General features: G+C 49.3%; 1 protein-coding gene across 2 annotated transcripts in view; it reads right to left on the bottom strand.

Annotated features, from left to right (window-relative positions):
- Positions 1–3945, bottom strand: part of NEDD4 (NEDD4 E3 ubiquitin protein ligase) — a 206091-nt gene extending 202146 nt beyond the window's left edge. Inside the window, exon 1 of one of the 2 annotated variants that reach the window (XM_069765948.1) lies at positions 3812–3945. In XM_069765948.1, the coding sequence (XP_069622049.1) occupies positions 3812–3853 (42 nt within the window). In that variant the 5' untranslated portion in view covers positions 3854–3945. The remainder of the gene's footprint in view (positions 1–3811) is intronic. The other variant, XM_069765950.1, reaches the window with a different exon arrangement.
- Between the last annotated feature and the right edge of the window lie 15674 nt (positions 3946–19619).

The following is a 19619-nucleotide window of genomic DNA, read 5'->3' as shown; positions in this document are numbered from 1 at the left end:
CAGATCTGCAGCATGTCAAGTTCTCTTGCAGGGACACATGCAGTTTTTCCCCAAAGACTTGCATTAATGAGGAAAATCCGCATGTGTACAAAAAAAAACACGTAGATGGGTGTCCACTAATTTTCATAATAGGTGCAGAAATGGTGCGGACATTCTGTAGTGTCAAAAACGCCGCAGATCCTGAGTGTGGGAAAGTAAAGAGTAAAGATTGCAAATAAAGAACTACCAAAATGCAAACGTCTAAGGTGAGCAAAATTCCCACAATATTGAATGGAGATCTTCACAATTGCAATGAGTTCGCAGCACCGCGCTCCAGCGGAGTGTCTGTACAGAAAAGCGCTTATTCAGCCTAGAGGTGTGAGGACTTTCTTACTACTTAACACCTTATTTGTGGATCTAGTGTAAACAGGAGCAAGGAGAGACAAAGCTTAACTACCAGAGGGGCACCAAAGTCCAGGTGCTGATGGGATCCTTGGCAATAAAAGTAGGTGTTAGCATTCCAGAAACGTCTTTTTAGTAAGCAGTCTCCATAAAAATACAAGGCTGGAGTCTTTACCTAGAACTCTGGGTTGTGTCGTTCCTCAATTATTATACCTGGAAATGTACGAACACATTTACTACCTTCACCATCGTTACCGGGGTGTGCTCAAAACAGTCTGAGCCACGTTCACACATTTAGGTTTATCTCAGTATTTGTAAGCAGGGCGGTGGAGTCGGAATAAAAAGGCCTGACTCCGACTCCTAAAATATATAATAAATTGGGTTCAGTAGTACAATGCAGGATGTGCTGTAGATGTCTTCATAAGAATTTGGGAAAGTTATGAAATGCCCTATAAATGTCTGTTCCTGATCTAAGGATCTGGGCTTTCAGTGGAGATGAATCTGTGCTGCACTTTATGCACATGCTCAGTAGTGAACAGTGCTGTGGGGTCGGAGGTGAGATGAATCTGTGCTGCACTTTATGCACATGCTCAGTAGTGACCAGTGCTGTCGGGTGGGAGCCGAGATGAATCTGTGCTGCACTTTATGTACATGCTCAGTAGTGAACAGTGCTGTGGGGTCGGAGCCAAGATGAATCTGTGCTGCACTTTATGCACATGCTCAGTAGTGAACAGTGCTGTCGGGTGGGAGCCGAGATGAATCTGTGCTGCACTTTATGCACATGGTCAGTAGTGACCAGTGCTGTGGGGTCGGAGCCAAGATGAATCTGTGCTGCACTTTATGCACATGCTCAGTAGTGAACAGTGCTGTCGGGTCGGAGCCGAGATGCATCTGTGCTGCACTTTATGTACATGCTCAGCAGTGACCAGTGCTGTGGGGTCGGAGCCGAGATGCATCTGTGCTGCACTTTATGCACATGCTCAGTAGTGAACAGTGCTGTGGGGTCGGAGCCAAGATGAATCTGTGCTGCACTTTATGCACATGCTCAGTAGTGACCAGTGCTGTGGGGTCGGAGCCAAGATGAATCTGTGCTGCACTTTATGCACATGCTCAGTAGTGACCAGTGCTGTGGGTCGGAGCCAAGATGAATCTGTGCTGCACTTTATGCACATGCTCAGTAGTGAACAGTGCTGTCGGGTCGGAGCCGAGATGAATCTGTGCTGCACTTTATGTACATGCTCAGTAGTGACCAGTGCTGTGGAGTCAGTCAGGGAAATTTGGGAGTCGGAGATTTGGCTTACTGACTCCACAGCCCTGTTTGTAAGCCAAAACCAGGAGTGGGTGATAAATACAGAAGTGGTGACGTGTTTCTATTATACTTTTCTTCTGACTGTTCCACTCCTGGTTTTGGCTTACTAATACTGAACGTGGCCTAAGGGCGTTTGTGCCTTTTTCGTGCAGCTACTGAAGACAATGTCAGAAGGGAGAGGGGAGAATAGAAGAGATTGTTTCTTTTTTTAATGTCTCCTAGTTTTGGTTTAACAAAATTACCTGAAGACAATGTGCCCGATATATTAAGAGCGGCGTTGCTCATGATGGGCATAATAAAAAGGTGTGATGGAATCAGACAGTCCTGAGTCATAAAAAAAAAATGAAAATGGTGTGAGAACGACAAAAGTCCCATAATTTAGAACAGCCTCTAGTTGCACCAAATTTAAAAATTTTTGAAAGGTTTTTGTACCAGAATACTGGCGGGAAAGCTTTGCTGAGTTGGGCCCAGAGAGCGGAGTGTCACAGTGACATCCCGGCATCAAATAACTCCTCTGAGTAAGCACTGCAGAATTCTATGGAAACATGCTACAAGTTATGTTCTACAGAAAAATACTAATATTTGCCAACAGACTTCAGGAGCGGATACAATCTGCCAAACAGTCACAAGTTAACGGGAACCTGTCACCCTCAAAATCGAGGGTGAGCCAAGCCCACGGCATCAGGGGCTTAACTACAGCATTCTGGAATGCTGTAGATAAGCCCCCGATGTTACCTGATAGAGGAGGAAAAGAGGTTATATTATACTCACCCGGGCGGTCCTGTCCGGCGCCTCCTATCTTAATCAGATGACGTCCTCTTCTTGTCTTCATGCTGCGGCTCCGGCGCAGGCGTACTTTGTCTGTCCTGTTGAGGGCAGAGCAAAGTACTGCAGTGCGCAGGTCTCTATGATCTTTCCTGGTGCCTGCGCACTGCAGTACTTTGCTCTGCCCTCAACAGGCAGATAAGTACGCCTGCGCCGGAGCGTGAAGACAAGAGGAGGACATCATCTGATGAAGATAGAAGGCGCCGGACCGCGACGCCCATCGGATCGGACCACCTGCCCAGGTGAATATAATCTAACCTCTTTTTCTCATCTTTCAGGATACATCGGGGGCTTATCTACAGCATTACAAAATGCTGTAGATAAGCCCCTGATGCCGGTGGGCTTAGCTCAACTTCGATTTTGGGGGTTACAGGTTCCCTTCAAAGGGAACCTGTCATATTGAAAATTGTGTCTGTCAGGACTCCTGCACACATCCCATCAGTGAGGGCTGCCGGGGACAACAGTTCACACACTACTGGGAAACGCCCCAGCAGCAAGAGGACCAGCCGGGGCACCGACACCCGCCAGCAAGAGGACCAGCCGGGGCACCGACACCCGCCAGCAAGAGGACCAGCCGGGGCACCGACACCCGCCAGCAAGAGGACCAGTCGGGGCACCGACACCCGCCAGCAAGAGGACCAGCCGGGGGAACCGACACCCGCCAGCAAAAGGACCAGCCGGGGCACCGAAACCCGCCAGCAAGAGAACCAGCCGGGGGAACCGACACCCGCCAGCAAAAGGACCAGCCGGGGCACCGACACCCGCCAGCAAAAGGACCAGCCGGGGGAACCGACACCCGCCAGCAAGAGGACCAACCGGGGCACCGACACCCGCCAGCAAGAGGACCAGCCGGGGCACCGACACCCGCCAGCAAGAGGACCAACCGGGGCACCCTCACCCACATGTGCCCCCACAGCTAGAAGACGTGCCAGGGCACCCGCACCCACCAGCAAGGGGACCTGCCGGGGTCCCCGAACCCACATGTGCCCTTCCAGCTAAAAGACCTGCCGGGGCCCCCGCACTAACCCTACTAGCAATACCTGCAGGGATGCACACAGCCTGATGAAACCGCCATGAGGCATCACTACTTTATACCCAGCACTAAAGTGTTTCAGAAAACTTGGGGTTTCCCTCCAACCTGTTCTGCTGTGAGGTCACATGACTGCGGCCAGCAGCACCGGACCCCCGCGCAGGTAGCGCCCCCTCTGAGCCCAGCTCCGGCCAGCGGCGCCCAGCATCCCGGATCACAAGCTTAGGCCGCCGGACTCCACCCCAGCCCAGTGCCCGCGGCCTCACCTCGTCCGCCGGGAGTCCCAGCACCTCCATGGAGGAGGCCATGCTACTCGCCCCGAGCCGTCCGGGTGATGCTTCTGTCACTCCAGAGTTTCCGCTCCTCCTGAACTCACCCACTGAGCGCGCCCCCGCTGGCCAGCAGCTCGGCGTCATGCGCGCTCCCGGCGTCACGTGATCATGTGCGTCCCTGCCAGTGTCACCCGATCTGTCGCGCAATCACAGGGTTCTGTTTATCGTGATAGCACGTCATATAGCATTGTGACTTATCGCGAATACGGAGCTGCCTGCCAGTCACCACAGCGGGGAGCAGTGCGGATGTATCCGTGCTCGGACGGGCACGTGGAGTCTCCACGGAGTAGAATCTGCAGGGTGATGGGAAAGCGCTGCCTAGTTATGGGAGACCGACATGCTGCATTTCTGGCGATTACCGGGTCTCACCCAGGAGTCAGCGGTGATGGTTTCCATATCATCACCCGCTCCTGAGCCGCGACCATCACCCGCTCCTGAGCCGCGACCATCACCCGCTCCTGAGCCGCGACCATCACCCGCTCCGGAGCCATAACCATCACCCGCTCCTGAGCCGCGACCATCACCCGCTCCTGAACCGCGACCATCACCCGCTCCTGAGCCGCAACCATCACCCGCTCCTGAGCCGTCACCATCACCCGCTCCTGAGCCGTAACCCTCACCCGCTCCTGAGCCGTTACCATCACCCGCTCCTGAGCCGCGACCATCACCCGCTCCTGAGCCGTAACCATCACCCGCTCCTGAGCCGCGACCATCACCCGCTCCTGAGCCGTTACCATCACCCGCTCCTGAGCCGCGACCATCACCCGCTCCTGAGCCGTAACCCTCACCCGCTCCTGAGCCGCGACCATCACCCGCTCCTGAGCCGTAACCATCACCCGCTCCTGAGCCGTAACCCTCACCCGCTCCTGAGCCGCGACCATCACCCGCTCCTGAGCCGTAACCATCACCCGCTCCTGAGCCGTTACCATCACCCGCTCCTGAGCCGTAACCATCACCCGCTCCTGAGCCGCGACCATCACCCGCTCCTGAGCCGTAACCCTCACCCGCTCCTGAGCCGCGACCATCACCCGCTCCTGAGCCGTAACCATCACCCGCTCCTGAGCCGTTACCATCACCCGCTCCTGAGCCGCGACCATCACCCGCTCCTGAGCCGTAACCATCACCCGCTCCTGAGCCGTAACCATCACCCGCTCCTGAGCCGTTACCATCACCCGCTCCTGAGCCGCGACCATCACCCGCTCCTGAGCCGCAACCATCACCCGCTCCTGAGCCGTAACCATCACCCGCTCCTGAGCCGTTACCATCACCCGCTCCTGAGCCGCGACCATCACCCGCTCCTGAGCCATAACCATGACCCGCTCCTGACCCGTAACCATCACCCGCTCCTGAGCCGTGACCATCACCCGATCCTGAGCCGCGACCATCACCCGATCCTGAGCCGCGACCATCACCCGCTCCTGAGCCATAACTATGACCCGCTCCTGAGCCACGACCATCACCCGCTCCTGAGCCGCGACCATCACCCGCTCCGGAGCCATAACCATGACCCGCTCCTGAGCCGCGACCATGACCCGCTCCTGAGCCATAACCATGACCCGCTCCTGAGCCGCGACCATCACCCGCTCCTGAGCCGCGACCATCACCCGCTCCTGAGCCATAACCATGACCCGCTCCTGACCCGTAACCATCACCCGCTCCTGAGCCGTAACCATCACCCGATCCTGAGCCGCGACCATCACCCGATCCTGAGCCGCGACCATCACCCGCTCCTGAGCCATAACCATGACCCGCTCCTGAGCCGCGACCATCACCCGCTCCTGAGCCATAACCATGACCCGCGCCTGAGCCACGACCATCACCCGCTCCTGAGCCGCGACCATCACCCGCTCCGGAGCCATAACCATGACCCGCTCCTGAGCCGCGACCATGACCCGCTCCTGAGCCATAACCATGACCCGCTCCTGACCCGTAACCATCACCCGCTCCTGACCCGTAACCATCACCCGCTCCTGAGCCGTAACCATCACCCGATCCTGAGCCGCGACCATCACCCGATCCTGAGCCGCGACCATCACCCGCTCCTGAGCCATAACCATGACCCGCTCCTGAGCCACGACCATCACCCGCTCCTGAGCCATAACCATGACCCGCTCCTGAGCCGCGACCATCACCCGCTCCTGAGCCATAACCATGACCCGCTCCTGAGCCGCGACCATCACCCGCTCCTGAGCCGCGACCATCACCCGCTCCTGAGCCCTAACCATCACCCGCTCCTGAGCTGTTACCATCACCCGCTCCTGAGCCGTAACCATCACCCGCTCCTGAGCCATAACCATCACCCGCTCCTGAGCCGTAACCATCACCCGCTCCTGAGCCGTAACCATCACCCGCTCCTGAGACCTTAACCATCACCCGCTCCAGAGCCGTAACCATCACCCGCTCCTGAGCCCTAACCATCACCCGCTCCTGAGCCGTTACCATCACCCGCTCCTGAGCCGTAACCATCACCCGCTCCTGAGCCGTAACCATCACCTGCTGCTGAGCCGTTACCATCACCCGCTCCTGAGCCGTAACCATCACCCGCTCCTGACCCGTTACCATCACCCGCTCCTGAGACCTTAACCATCACCCGCTCCTGAGCCGTAACCATCACCCGCTCCTGAGCCGTAACCATCACCCGCTCCTGAGACCTTAACCATCACCCGCTCCAGAGCCGTAACCATCACCCGCTCCTGAGCCCTAACCATCACCCGCTCCTGAGCCGTTACCATCACCCGCTCCTGAGCCGTAACCATCACCCGCTCCTGAGCCGTAACCATCACCTGCTGCTGAGCCGTTACCATCACCCGCTCCTGAGCCGTAACCATCACCCGCTCCTGACCCGTTACCATCACCCGCTCCTGAGACCTTAACCATCACCCGCTCCTGAGCCGTAACCATCACCCGCTCCTGAGCCGTAACCATCAGCAAAATACTGATGTGTGAATGAGGTTACGTTCCCATGATGAGTTAACACTACATGTTTTCTAAAAAATGCAAGTAACCTATTTTACTTTAAAAAGTACTCACCGTCAAAGTTTTTATCATCTTAATCAGGGGTGGGCAATTAATTTTGCCATGGGGCCGCATGAGAAATTTGGATGATTTTAGAGGGCCGGACTAATATAGTTAACTCATTTTTACCCAATACTGTAGTATACATATATATAATAAGGCCATCTGCATGGGGCATTACAGCTGGCGGGTTCCATGATACATATGATGGGCAATGCCCCATACAGACACTTGCGCCATATAGTGCTGCACAAACATTATGGCCCCATATACTGCAGCACAAACATTATGGCCCCATATACTGCAGAACAAACATTATGGCCCCATATACTGCCGCACAAACGTTATGGCCTCATATAGTGCAGCACAAACGTTATGGCCCCATATACTGCAGCACAAACGTTATGGCCCCATATAGTGCAGCACAAACATTGCCCCATATACTGCCGCACAAACGTTATGGCCCCATATACTGCAGCACAAACATTATGGCCCCATATACTGCCGCACAAACGTTATGGCCCCATATACTGCAGCACAAACAGTATGGCCCCATATACTGCAGCACAAACAGTATGGGCCCATATACAGCAGCACAAACAGTATGGGCCCCATATACAGCAGCACAAACAGTATGGCCCCATATACTGCAGCACAAACAGTATGGCCCCATATACTGCAGCACAAACAGTATGGCCCCATATACTGCAGCACAAACAGTATGGCCCCATATACTGCAGCACAAACAATATGGCCCCATATACTGCAGCACAAACAGTATGGGCCCCATATACAGCAGCACAAACAGTATGGCCCCATATACTGCAGCACAAACAGTATGGCCCCATATACTGCAGCACAAACAGTATGGCCCCATATACTGCAGCACAAACAGTATGGCCCCATATACTGCAGCACAAACATTATGGCCCCATATACTGCCGCACAAACGTTATGGCCCCATATACTGCAGCACAAACGTTATGGCCCCATATACTGCAGCACAAACAGTATGGGCCCCATATACAGCAGTACAAACAGTATGGCCCCATATACTGCAGCACAAACAGTATGGCCCCATATACTGCAGCACAAACATTATGGCCCCATATACTGCAGCACAAACATTATGGCCCCATATACTGCCGCACAAACGTTATGGCCCCATATACTGCAGCACAAACATTATGGCCCCATATACTGCAGCACAAACAGTATGGGCCCCATATACAGCAGCACAAACAGTATGGCCCCATATACTGCAGCACAAACAGTATGGCCCCATATACTGCAGCACAAACAGTATGGGCCCCATATACAGCAGCACAAACAGTATGGCCCCATATACTGCAGCACAAACAGTATGGCCCCATATACTGCAGCACAAACGTTATGGCCCCATATACTGCAGCACAAACAGTATGGCCCCATATACTGCAGCACAAACGTTATGGCCCCATATACTGCAGCACAAACATTATGGCCCCATATACTGCAGCACAAACAGTATGGCCCCATATACTGCAGCACAAACGTTATGGCCCCATATACTGCAGCACAAACATTATGGCCCCATATACTGCAGCACAAACAGTATGGGCCCCATATACAGCAGCACAAACAATATGGCCCCCATATAGTGCTGCACAAATGTTATGGCCCCCATATAGTGCTGCACTGTCGGCTGCGCCCGGGGCCCCCTGGATACGCCACTGTTGAGACCACCGCTGATACTCACCCGAAGGACGGAGACCATCAGACAGCAACTTTCTTCACCGCAGCACATCCCGCGCGGCGCTGGAGTGACGTACAGGGCCGATGTGGAGCGCAGCCTCTTGTGACCGGTGGCATAATGCTGCCTCCGGTCACAAGAATGATTGACACAGCCAGGAGCCAATGGCTCCTGATGCTGTGTCAATCACATCCTGAACCTGGAGGACTCCAGTCTGGAGGAACTGTATGCGCTGCAATGCGCAGCGTGTGGATGACCTTGGGGCCTTCACTCCAGCCGCCAGCCCTCATAAGCGTCTGGCGGCTGGCCGAGCGGTGCCGGCGGCGGCTGTCAGAAGTGGCAGCTAGCTGGCGGGCCGTTAAAAATTATCAGGCGGGCCGATGCGGCCCGCGGGCCTCATCTTGCCCAGGTCTGCTCTTAATATATTGCAGTCATCATATTACGTAGCACTGTGTACAGTCATGGACAAAAATTTTGAGAATGAGACAAATATTAATTTTTCCAAAGTCTACTGCTTCATTTTTTCTAATGGCAATTTGCATATACTCCTGAATGTCAGAGTGATCAGCTTAACAGCAATTACTGTACTTGCAAAGTCAATATTTGCCCAGAAAATGAACTTTAATCCTCAAAACACATTTCAACATCATTGCAGTCCTGCCTTAAAAGGAGCAGCTAAGGCTACTTTCACACTAGCGTCTGAATCTCCCCGTCGCAATGCGTCGGGGAGAGATTCCGACGCTAGCGTTTAGCGCATTGCACAATGGAGGCAGCGGATGCATTTCTCCGGCGCATCCGCTGCCCCATTGTAAGGTGCGGGGAGGTGGGGGCGGAGTTCCGGCCGCGCATGCGCGGTCGGAAAAAGCGGTCCGTCAGGAGCAAAAAGCGTTACGTGTAGCGTTTTTTGCTCCCGAGGGTCCGCAGAAGCACGACGCATCCGTCACTCGATAGATGCGACGTGTGGCAATCCGTCACAAATGCGCCATCAATACAAGTCTATGTGGAAAAAACGCATCCTGCAAGCACTTTTGCAGGATGCGTTTTTTCTGCAAAACGACGCATTGTGATGGATTGCAGAAAACGCTAGTGTGAAAGTAGCCTAACATCGTTTTAGTGATTGATCCATTAACACAGGTGTGGGTGTTGATGAGGACAAGCCTGGCGATCAATCAGTCATGATTAAGTAAGAATGACATCACTAGACACTTTAAAAGGAGGCTGGTGCTTGGTATCATTGTTTCTCTTCAGTTAACCATGGTTATCTCTAAAGAAACACGTGCAGCCATCATTGCACTGCACAAAAATGGCCTAACAGGGAAGAGTATCGCTGCTACAAAGATTGCACCTCAGTCAACAATCTATCGCATCATCAAGAACTTCAAGGAGAGAGCTTCCAATGTTGTCAAAAAGGCTCCAGGGCGCCCAAGAAAGACCAGCAAGCGCCAGGACCGTATCTTAAAACTGTTTCAGCTGTGGGATCGGACTACCAGCAGTGCCGAGCTTGCTCAGGAATGGCAGCAGGCTGGTGTGAGTGCTTCTGCACGCACTGTGAGGCGGAGACTCTTTGAGCAAGGCCTGGTTTCAAGGAGGGCAGCAAAGAAGCCACTTCTCTCCAGAAAAAAACATTAGGGACCGACTGATATTCTGCAAAAGGTACACGGAGTGGACTGCTGAGGACTGGGGCAAAGTCATTTTCTCTGATGAATCCCCTTTTCGATTGTTTGGGACATCTGGAAAACAGCTTATTCGGAGAAGAAGAGGTGAGCGCTACCACCAGTCTTGTCTCATGCGAACTGTAAAGCATCCTGAAATCATTCATGTGTGGGGTTGCTTCTCAGCCAAGGGAATCGGCTCACTTACAGTCTTGCCTAAAAACACAGCCATGAATAAAGAATGGTACTAGAATGTCCTCCAAGAGCAACTTCTCCCAACCGTCCAAGAGCAGTTTGGCGCCCAACAATGCCTTTTCCAGCATGATGGAGCACCTTGCCATAAAGCAAAGGTGATAACTAAATGGCTCATGGAACAAAACAGAGAGATTTTGGGTCCATGGCCTGGAAACTCCCCAGATCTTAATCCCATTGAGAACTTGTGGTCAATCATCAAGAGACGGGTGGACAAACAAATACCAACAAATTCTGGCAAAATGCAAGCATTGATTATGCACAAATGGACTGCTATCAGTCAGGATTTGGTCCAGAAGTTGATTGAGAGCATGCCAGGGAGAATTGCAGAGGTCTTGAAGAAGAAGGGTCAACACTGCAAATATTGACTTGCTGCATTAACTCATTCTAACTGTCAATATAACCTATTGGTACTCATAATATGATTGAAATTATATTTCTGTATGTGATATAAACATCAGACAAACACTAATAAAAACCAGAGGGCAGCAGATCATGTGAAAATATAATTTTGGTGTCATTCTCAAAACTTTTGGCCATGACTGTACTTACAATTGCTCATTGCTCATTTTGCCTTTCTACCCAGCTAATATTTTTCTGCTTCATGTAACACAGTTTGTCTCTTGTCCCTGTAATTATCATTCCTCTTTTCACCTCCTGACCCAGCTGCTGCCTCCTCCCCCCATCGGGGACTTGTGCACTGACTGATGACCATTACAGGGAAAATTGACCTCATGTTTCTACATAGAGCTTAGATGTCATAGACCTAATGGAAAAGAGAAGAATTACCTGGGAAAAAAGGTAAAATGAGCAATTGTAAGTGCACAGTGCCATATAAGGCCGGTTTCACACGTCCAGATAATTCCGGTACCGGAGAAAACGGTACCGGAGTTATCTGTGTCCGTGTGCTCATGTGGCACATCAGTGTGGCACACGTGCGACAGCCGTGTGCCGTCTGAGGACCACACGGACCGTGCAGGAGAGACAGCGCTACAGTAAGCGTTGTCCCCTGCTTGTGCTGAAGCCGGCATTCATCCCTTCTGTCCTGCTCGGCTGAAAGCAGCGCTTGCAGGAGAGAAGGGATGAAAGATCAAGTTTTTTTTTTGTTTAAAATAAAGTTTGGGGGTCACCTCCCGCCTCCCATCCCCCGTGCGCCCGCCCGCTTGCCGAGAAATACCCAGCTCCCGCGATGTCTCCTCTCAGTGCCGGCAGCTTTTCTTGTTTGAGCAGTCACGTGGTACCGCTCATTACAGTGATGAATATGCGCATATTCATCTCTGTAATGAGCGGTACCACGTGACTGCTCACACAAGACAGGCTGCCGGCGCTGAGAGGAGACATCGCAGGAGCTGGGTATTTCTCAGCGGGCGGGCGCACGGGGGATGGGAGGCTGGAGGTGATCCCCCAAACTTTATTTTTAACAAAAAAAAACTTGATTTTTCATCTCTTCTCTCCTGCAGGGGAGAAGAGATGAATGCCGCCTTCAGCACTGCACGCAGGGGGGACAGCGCTTACTGTAGCGCTGTCCTACCGCGGTACGTGCACACTGAGGAGAGTGCACACTGTTCTCCGTGTGCACGTGTGCGGGACACTTTGCGGACCGTGCTGCCGGAGATAAGCGGACATGCCTCCGTGTTCTCAACACGGACACACGGTCCGTGAAAACACGGAGACATGTGCATAGACCCATTCATTTCAATTGGTCTACGTGTGTCATTGTCTCCGGTACGTGAGAAAACTGTCAGTACACGTACCGGAGACACTGACGTGTGAAAGAGGCCCAATATGATGACTGCAATATGTTAAGAGGACAAAAACTTTGATGGGAGCAGAGCTTCTTTAATGGGTGCAGAAAATCTGCAATATCAAAAACTCACCAACAGCTCATCGTGTGAACGTAGCCTTACTGGGTCCACTCATTCTTCTTTCTATAGTGACGGTGCTCTACAAAATCATTTTAGAACATCACTGCAGAGTGTGCGCGGGACCACCCAGACATTTATAGACAACTAGATGGTGGCCCGATTCTAACGCATCGGGTATTCTAGAATATGTATGTCCACGTAGTATATAGCCTAACCACGTAGTATATTGCCCAGCCACGTAGTATGTTGCCCAGCCACGTAGTATATTGCGCAGCCACGTAGTATATTGCCCAACCACGTAGTATATTGCCCAGTTATGTAGTATATTGCCCAGTCACGAAGTATATTGCCCATTCACGTAGTATACAGCACAGAGCCACGTAGTATATTGCACAGCCACATAGTATATTGCCCAGTCACGTAGTATATTGCCCAGTGACGTAGTATACAGCACAGAGCCACATAGTATATTGCCCAGCCACATAGTATATTGCACAGCGACGTAGTATACAGCACAGAGCCAAGTAGTATACAGCACAGTCACGTAGTATATTGGCCAGTCACGTAGTATGCACCATATCCCTGTTAAAAAAAAAAGAATTAAAATAAAAAATAGTTACATACTCACCTTCCGGATCGAAGCGGCCGGTTAGCGATGCTCGTCGTGCGCTCCAGTCTGAAGAGTGCATTGCGGTCTCGCGAGATGATGACGTAGTGGTCTTGCGAGACCGCACGTCATCATCTCGCGAGACCGCAATGCATGGAGCGGTCACCGGGGCGTCGCGAGGAGCATCGCTAACCGGTCACTTCGATCCGGAAGGTGAGTATGTAACTATTTTTTTTTTTATTATGATTTTTAACATTAGATATTTTTACTATTCATGCTGCACAGGCAGCATGAATAGTAAAAAGTTGGTCACACAGGGTTAATAGCAGCGTTAACCGAGTGCGTTACACCGCGGCCAACGCTGCCATTAACACTGTGTGAGCGCTGACCGGAAGAGAGTATGCGGGCGCTGGGCAGTGACTGTGGGGAGTAAGGAGCGGCTATTTTCTTCCGGACTGTGCCCGTCGCTGATTGGTCGTGGCTGTTTTGCCGCGACCAATCAGCGACGTGGATTTCCATGACAGACAGAGGCCGCGACCAATGAATATCCGTGACAGAAGGACAGACAGACAGACAGAAAGAAGGAAGTGACCCTTAGAGAATTATATAGTAGATGGGTGGTCCAGAAGCAGTTACGCACTAATATTTATTTTTCTCTTTTTTTAAAAAAAATTTGCTTTAGTCAATGAAACGTTTTAGTGCCTGTCGTTAGTGTCTCATATTGACAGTGAAATATTTATGATTTGATTTTATTTGTTTATCATTTTAAAGTTAAAGCATGGACCTGTAGTGTAAATACCGGCGTCGGAGACTGTCCACAGGGAGATGCATCCAGGCAGCGCACACAAGCTGCACCCGTGCCGTAGATCTCACCCACAAAAGAAAAGCGATGCTAACAAACAATAAGAGCACATAAGCCCGTCAGCTGCAGTCCTATGTAACACCACAGGTAACAATAACCCAGAGTATAGATCATAGAATAGATGTTACCTGTAGTCCTATGTAACAACACCGTTAACAGTGAGAACAAATAATGTAGCATGTTACCTGCAGTCCTATGTAACACTAATATTACCACCATGCAATGACCATAGAGTGGTAGATACAAGTTATTATTACTTATTATTGTAGCGCCATTTATTCCATGGTGCTTTACATGTGAGGAGGGGTGTACATAATAATACAAGGGGTATACAAGTTGGACCTATGGGTATAATGCAGGGGCGATCTAGTGGGCAGCCTGATGTGATCTGAGGGGTCTCCCAGGCAGTTGCATTTTGCTACCCCTTAGCCCCCTGGAGGATTCGGCTGTTCTTTGAGCAGGCCGGCTCAGAGAATATGTAACACCCCAGCTCTCAAATTTCAATTGCACTTGCGTCTGCCGGCTCTTGGTGATGTCAGCAGCGTGATTAGGCCATCTGATGTGTAATGATCATTATGTAGAGACTTGTCAAATAACTGAATTCACCAATATGTGGTCGGAAACTATTGTTTGGCATGTGCCAGGCCTTAGAAGAAGCTTTGACTTTTAGAGTACAATTTTGGAACAGACTGTGGATGCATTTAAAGAACTCCAGAAGTGCCAAAACAGCAGAAATCTCCACAAGGGACCCCATTATGGAAATGACACCCCTCGAGAAATTCATCTTGGAATGTCGTGATTACCTTGAACCAACAGATGTCTTATAATTGTGGGCTATGAAAATGAAAATATTTTTTTCCCTCCAAAATGTTGCTTTTAGGTTATGTTCTCATGATGAGCTTATGGTGAATTTTTGACTGTGTATTTTCACACAGCATTTTACAGTTCTAGCAAAATGGAAGGGATTTATAGAAATCTCATGCCCTCTGCATTTTTTTTTAACGCATAATAAACTTCCCTGGGATGCGTCTTTGAAATCCTCAGAATGCCAGTCTGTCTTGCGGGTACGCTGAGTTTTGGGTGGGGAATTTCCTCATGCTTGCTTTATTTAAAGCATGACGCACCAAACAGAGACAAAAAAAAATGCATTGTCAAAACCACGTTACAAAATCCAATGAAAAACCACATGTAGCCTAATTTAATCCCTTAACCCCCAAGGTTTCGTTTTTTGCTCCCCTTCTTCCCAGAGCCATAACTTTTTTATTTTTCGGTCAATATGGCCATGTGAGGGCTTATTTTTGTGGAACGAGTTGTACTATTGAACGACACCATTGGTTTTACCATGTCATGTACTAGAAACCTAGAAAAAAATTCCAAGTGCAGTGAATTCCAAAAACAAGTGCAATCCCACACTTGCTTTTTGTTTGGCTTTTTTGCTAGGTTCACTAAATGCTAAAACTGACCTGCCATTATGATTCTCCAGGTCAGTACGAGTTCATAGACACCTAACATGTCTAGGTTATTTTTTATCTAAGTGGTGAAAAAAATTGCAAACTTTGTTAAAAAAAAATGGCGCCACTTTCCGATACCCGTAGCTTCTCCATTTTTTGTGATCTCGGGTTGGGTGAGGGCTTATTTTTTGCGTGCCAAGCTGACTTTTTATTGATACAATTTTGGTGCAGATATGATCTTTTGATCGCCAGTTATTGCATTTTAATGCAGTGTCGCAGCGACCAAAAAAACGTAATTCTGGCGATTTTACTTTTTTATCAGTACGCCGTTTAGTGATCAGGTTAATCCTTTTTTTATTAATAGATCGGGCAATTCTGAACGAATACCAAATATTTGTATGTTTGATTTTTTTAAAATTTTATTTTGAATGGGGCAAAAAAAGGGGTGATTTGAATTTTTATATTTTTTCATATTTTTTAAAACATTTTTTTTACTTTTGGCATACTTCAATAGTCTCCATGGGAGACTAGAAGCTGTAGTTATATGGTCAGCTCTGCTACATACAGGCGATGATCAGTTCACCTGTATGTAGTAAAATTACTCACTTGCTATTAGCGCCGACCACTGGGTGGCGCTCACAGCAATCCGGCAGTGAGGTTGTCATGCCAATGAACCAGTGACCTGCTATCACGTGACGGGGGTCACCGGTGGACGGGTTTCTGGCCCGATGTCCGGAAGCACAAGTTAAATGCCGCTGTCAGAGTTTGACCTCGGCATTTAACGGGTTAATTGCCGCTGGTGGATCGCGATTCCACCTGCGGCTATTTTGGGCACATGTCAGCTGTTCAAAACAGCATGTACCAGGAAAGATGTGGGCTCACCGCCGGAGCCCACATCAAAGGGAGGGTGTCCGACATTGGTGTACTATTACGCCTGATGTCGGAAAGGGGTTAAATAATAGGTGCAAAAATTCTGTAGCATCAAAACCTCATCGTGAAAACAATGCCTTATGCAAATTTTTCATTTTCACAAAGATAACCGGAAAAAAGGACCCCCTGACCTGTGCAATTTCTCCTGAGTACATCGATACCCCATATGTGGTTAGAAACTACTATTTGGGTGGGTGCACACTAGGGTTCAGAAGGAAGTGAGCAATTTTTTACCTCAATTTTGGCTCAAATAACCTGCAGATGCCATGTTGCATTTCATTAGAAGGGCCAAAACAGCAGACTCCCCAACAAGTGACCGTTTTGGAAAATAAACCCCTCAAGTACTTCATCTGGTGGGGTAGTGAGTATTTCCATACAGCATTTTATAAAAACAGTTGGTGGAAACATTTAAAATTTTTTCACTAAAATGTTGCCTAAGGGTATGTTTCCATGGTCAGGTATGGCTCAGTATTTGCTCAGGATTTGACGCAGATAAAATCTGCACCAAATCTGCATCTGGGGTCACCTGCGTTTTTGATGCGTTTTTCATGTGTTTTTTTCCATGCTGAATTATGTGTGTTTTTGTAAGCTAAATAAAGATTTACAAAAAAAAGAATTGTGATGTAATTTCCTTGTCCAACCTCTTCTTTTACATACTCCATCGGAGAATACCCACACAGATAGATAGATACTGTACATCTACAGATAGATGATAGATATAGCTATAGATATATAATAGATGGATAGATAATAGTTCGATATAATAGATGATAGATAGATATTTCGATAGATACGATAGATAATAGATGATAGATAATACCAAGCCCAATGTTTAGTAATAAACATAATAAAATGGTACATAAAGAGTTAGGCCGGGATCACACATGCGTGAAACTCACATGAGTCTCGCATCTTAATACCCGGCACTGCCGCCAGCACTCGGGACCAGAGTGTGCGGCTGCATGTATTTCTATGCAGCTGAACACTCCGGTCCCAAGTGCCAGTGCTGGGTATTGAGGGGCGAGACTCATGTGAGTTTCTCGCAAGTGTGACCCTGGCCTTAAACGCAATATGTTTAATGAAAAAAAAATGGCGTGGGCTCCTGCGCAATTTTCTGCACCAGAGAGGGAAAGACAGCGACTGGGGGACCGATGTTTGTAGCCTGGGAAGGGGTTAATACCCATGGAGCTTCCCAGGCTATGAATATCAGCCTGCAGCTGTATATTTAGCTATCTGCACAGCTGTATATTTAGCCTTTACTGGCTATTAAAATAGGGGGACCCCAAAAATAAAAATGACGTGGGGTCACCCTATAAATTATAGCCAGAAAGGCTACGCAGACAGCTGCGGGCTGATATTCATAGCCTAGAGAGGGACCATGGCTATTGCCCCCCCCCCCCCCCCCACTACAAATACCAGCACCCAGCTGCCCCAGAAATGGTGCATCTGTAAGATGCGTCAATTCCGACACTTAGCCTCTCTCTTCCCACTGCCCTGTAGTGGTGGCATATTGGGCAATAAGGGGTTATTGTCACCTTTGTAAGGTGACATTAAGCCGGCTTAGTAATGGAGAGGCATCAATAAGATACCTATACTTTACTAATCCTATAGTTGGTAAAGTATTAATAAAACACGCAGAATAAAGTATTTTAATCAAATAAAACACACAGTTTTGCCATCTTTATTACACTGGTAATCCAAGCGAAGCCATCGATCTTCTGAAAAAAATAAACCAACAATATACTCCCTGTGTCCGACGTAGTCCTTAGTAACGAGTGTCCCAGGACGAGTCCAGCTCTGCTATATCCGGATGCCTGACATCCAGACATAGCAGAGCTTGTAGATGATCGCCGGAGATAACTCTACAGCGATCACCTCCACTGCAGCGTTCTCACAATCAGCTGATCGTGAGAAACAGACTAGTGACCGGCGATAACCCACGATCATGTGCACGGCAGTTCTCGGGGTAAGCTAAGTTATCGAGAGAACTGCAGAGGACGTGGACTTCCAGCGGTGTGACAAGGAAAGACCTTATTTAAATCAGTACACGTGTGCAGTAAGCTGTGTTTACGCAGTTATTATGCATGTGACTTATCATTAGATGCGATTTGTAGCGGTACAACACGGCACTCGTACTATCATGCGAGTTAGGTGCTCAAGTAGGGCATCCAGCCCAAAGCAATCCAAACAATAGAGAAACTTGGCACTCAAAAAGAACTTTAGCTTGGATAGTTATTTATTCAATGTGCATTCATAAAGACAAAAGTTGAACGTTTTCGGTCAACATCCGGACCTTCATCAGAACAATTATACTGGGAAATACGTATATCCTGTCAAAACTGGTTCCAACAGAGTTTTCAAAAAAGCCTGGATGCGAAAAGGAATCCTGAGTGTGTCCGCGCACAAGAAGGGCGACAGAAGTCGTGTGATGAGTTCATTGCGTGGTAATCAGATGCGGTTTTAATCTAATGATAGTCTATGGTAAATTTACGGTGCCGCAACGGAGCGTCGCCGCATTGTAAGGACATGCATTCTGGAAAGACGCGCCGCATGTCCGTTTATGCGGGTCTGCTGCCTGCGTCTTTTAAAGCATGGTGGAGACAGGATTTCATGAAATCCCCTCCACTATGCTGTAACATCTGGACGCTGCGTGTTTGACGCTGCGGCTGTACGCAGCGTCAAACACGCAGTGCTTCCTGACAGTGGAAACACACCCTTAGCCTCAACTTTTTACAAGGGGTACAAGCAGCGTCGGACTGGAGCACCTTGGGCCCACCAGAGAAAATCATTCTTGGGGCCCACTATGTAGCTACATAGAAATAGATACAAGACCACCAATTGTGCGGTAAAAAGCGCTAATATCAGGGTATAATATAAGGTAGTTCACGTCTTAATAATGTAGCAAGGGTTGGGGTAGCCCCCTCACAGAATATAATGTAGCCCCCTCATAAAATATAATGCAGTGCCCTCTCATAGAATATAATGCAGCACCCCACAAAATATAATGCAACCCTCTCAGGTATGACGCAGTCCCCACCATAGAATATAATGTAGCACCCCATAGGGTATAATGCAACCCCCCCCCCATATAGTATAATGCCACCCACCACAGAATATAATGTAGTCCCGAGAGAATGCAGTTCCACCACAGAATATAATGCAGCCCCCCCATAGAGTATACTGTAGCCCCTTCATACAGTATGATGTAGCCCCCATAATATTATGTAGTCCCCTGAGAGAATAATGCAGCCCCACCACAGAATATAATGCAGCCCCCCATAGAGTATACTGTAACCCCTCATATAGTATGATGTAGCCCCCCATAATATAATGTAGTACCTTAAGTATAATGCAGTCCCCCCACAGAATATAATGT

This window comes from Ranitomeya imitator, chromosome 4 (genome assembly GCF_032444005.1).
Source record: "Ranitomeya imitator isolate aRanImi1 chromosome 4, aRanImi1.pri, whole genome shotgun sequence".
Taxonomy (NCBI): domain Eukaryota; kingdom Metazoa; phylum Chordata; class Amphibia; order Anura; family Dendrobatidae; genus Ranitomeya; species Ranitomeya imitator.
Note: the sequence above shows the minus strand (reverse complement) of the source record. Positions and strands in the feature narration are given on the sequence as shown.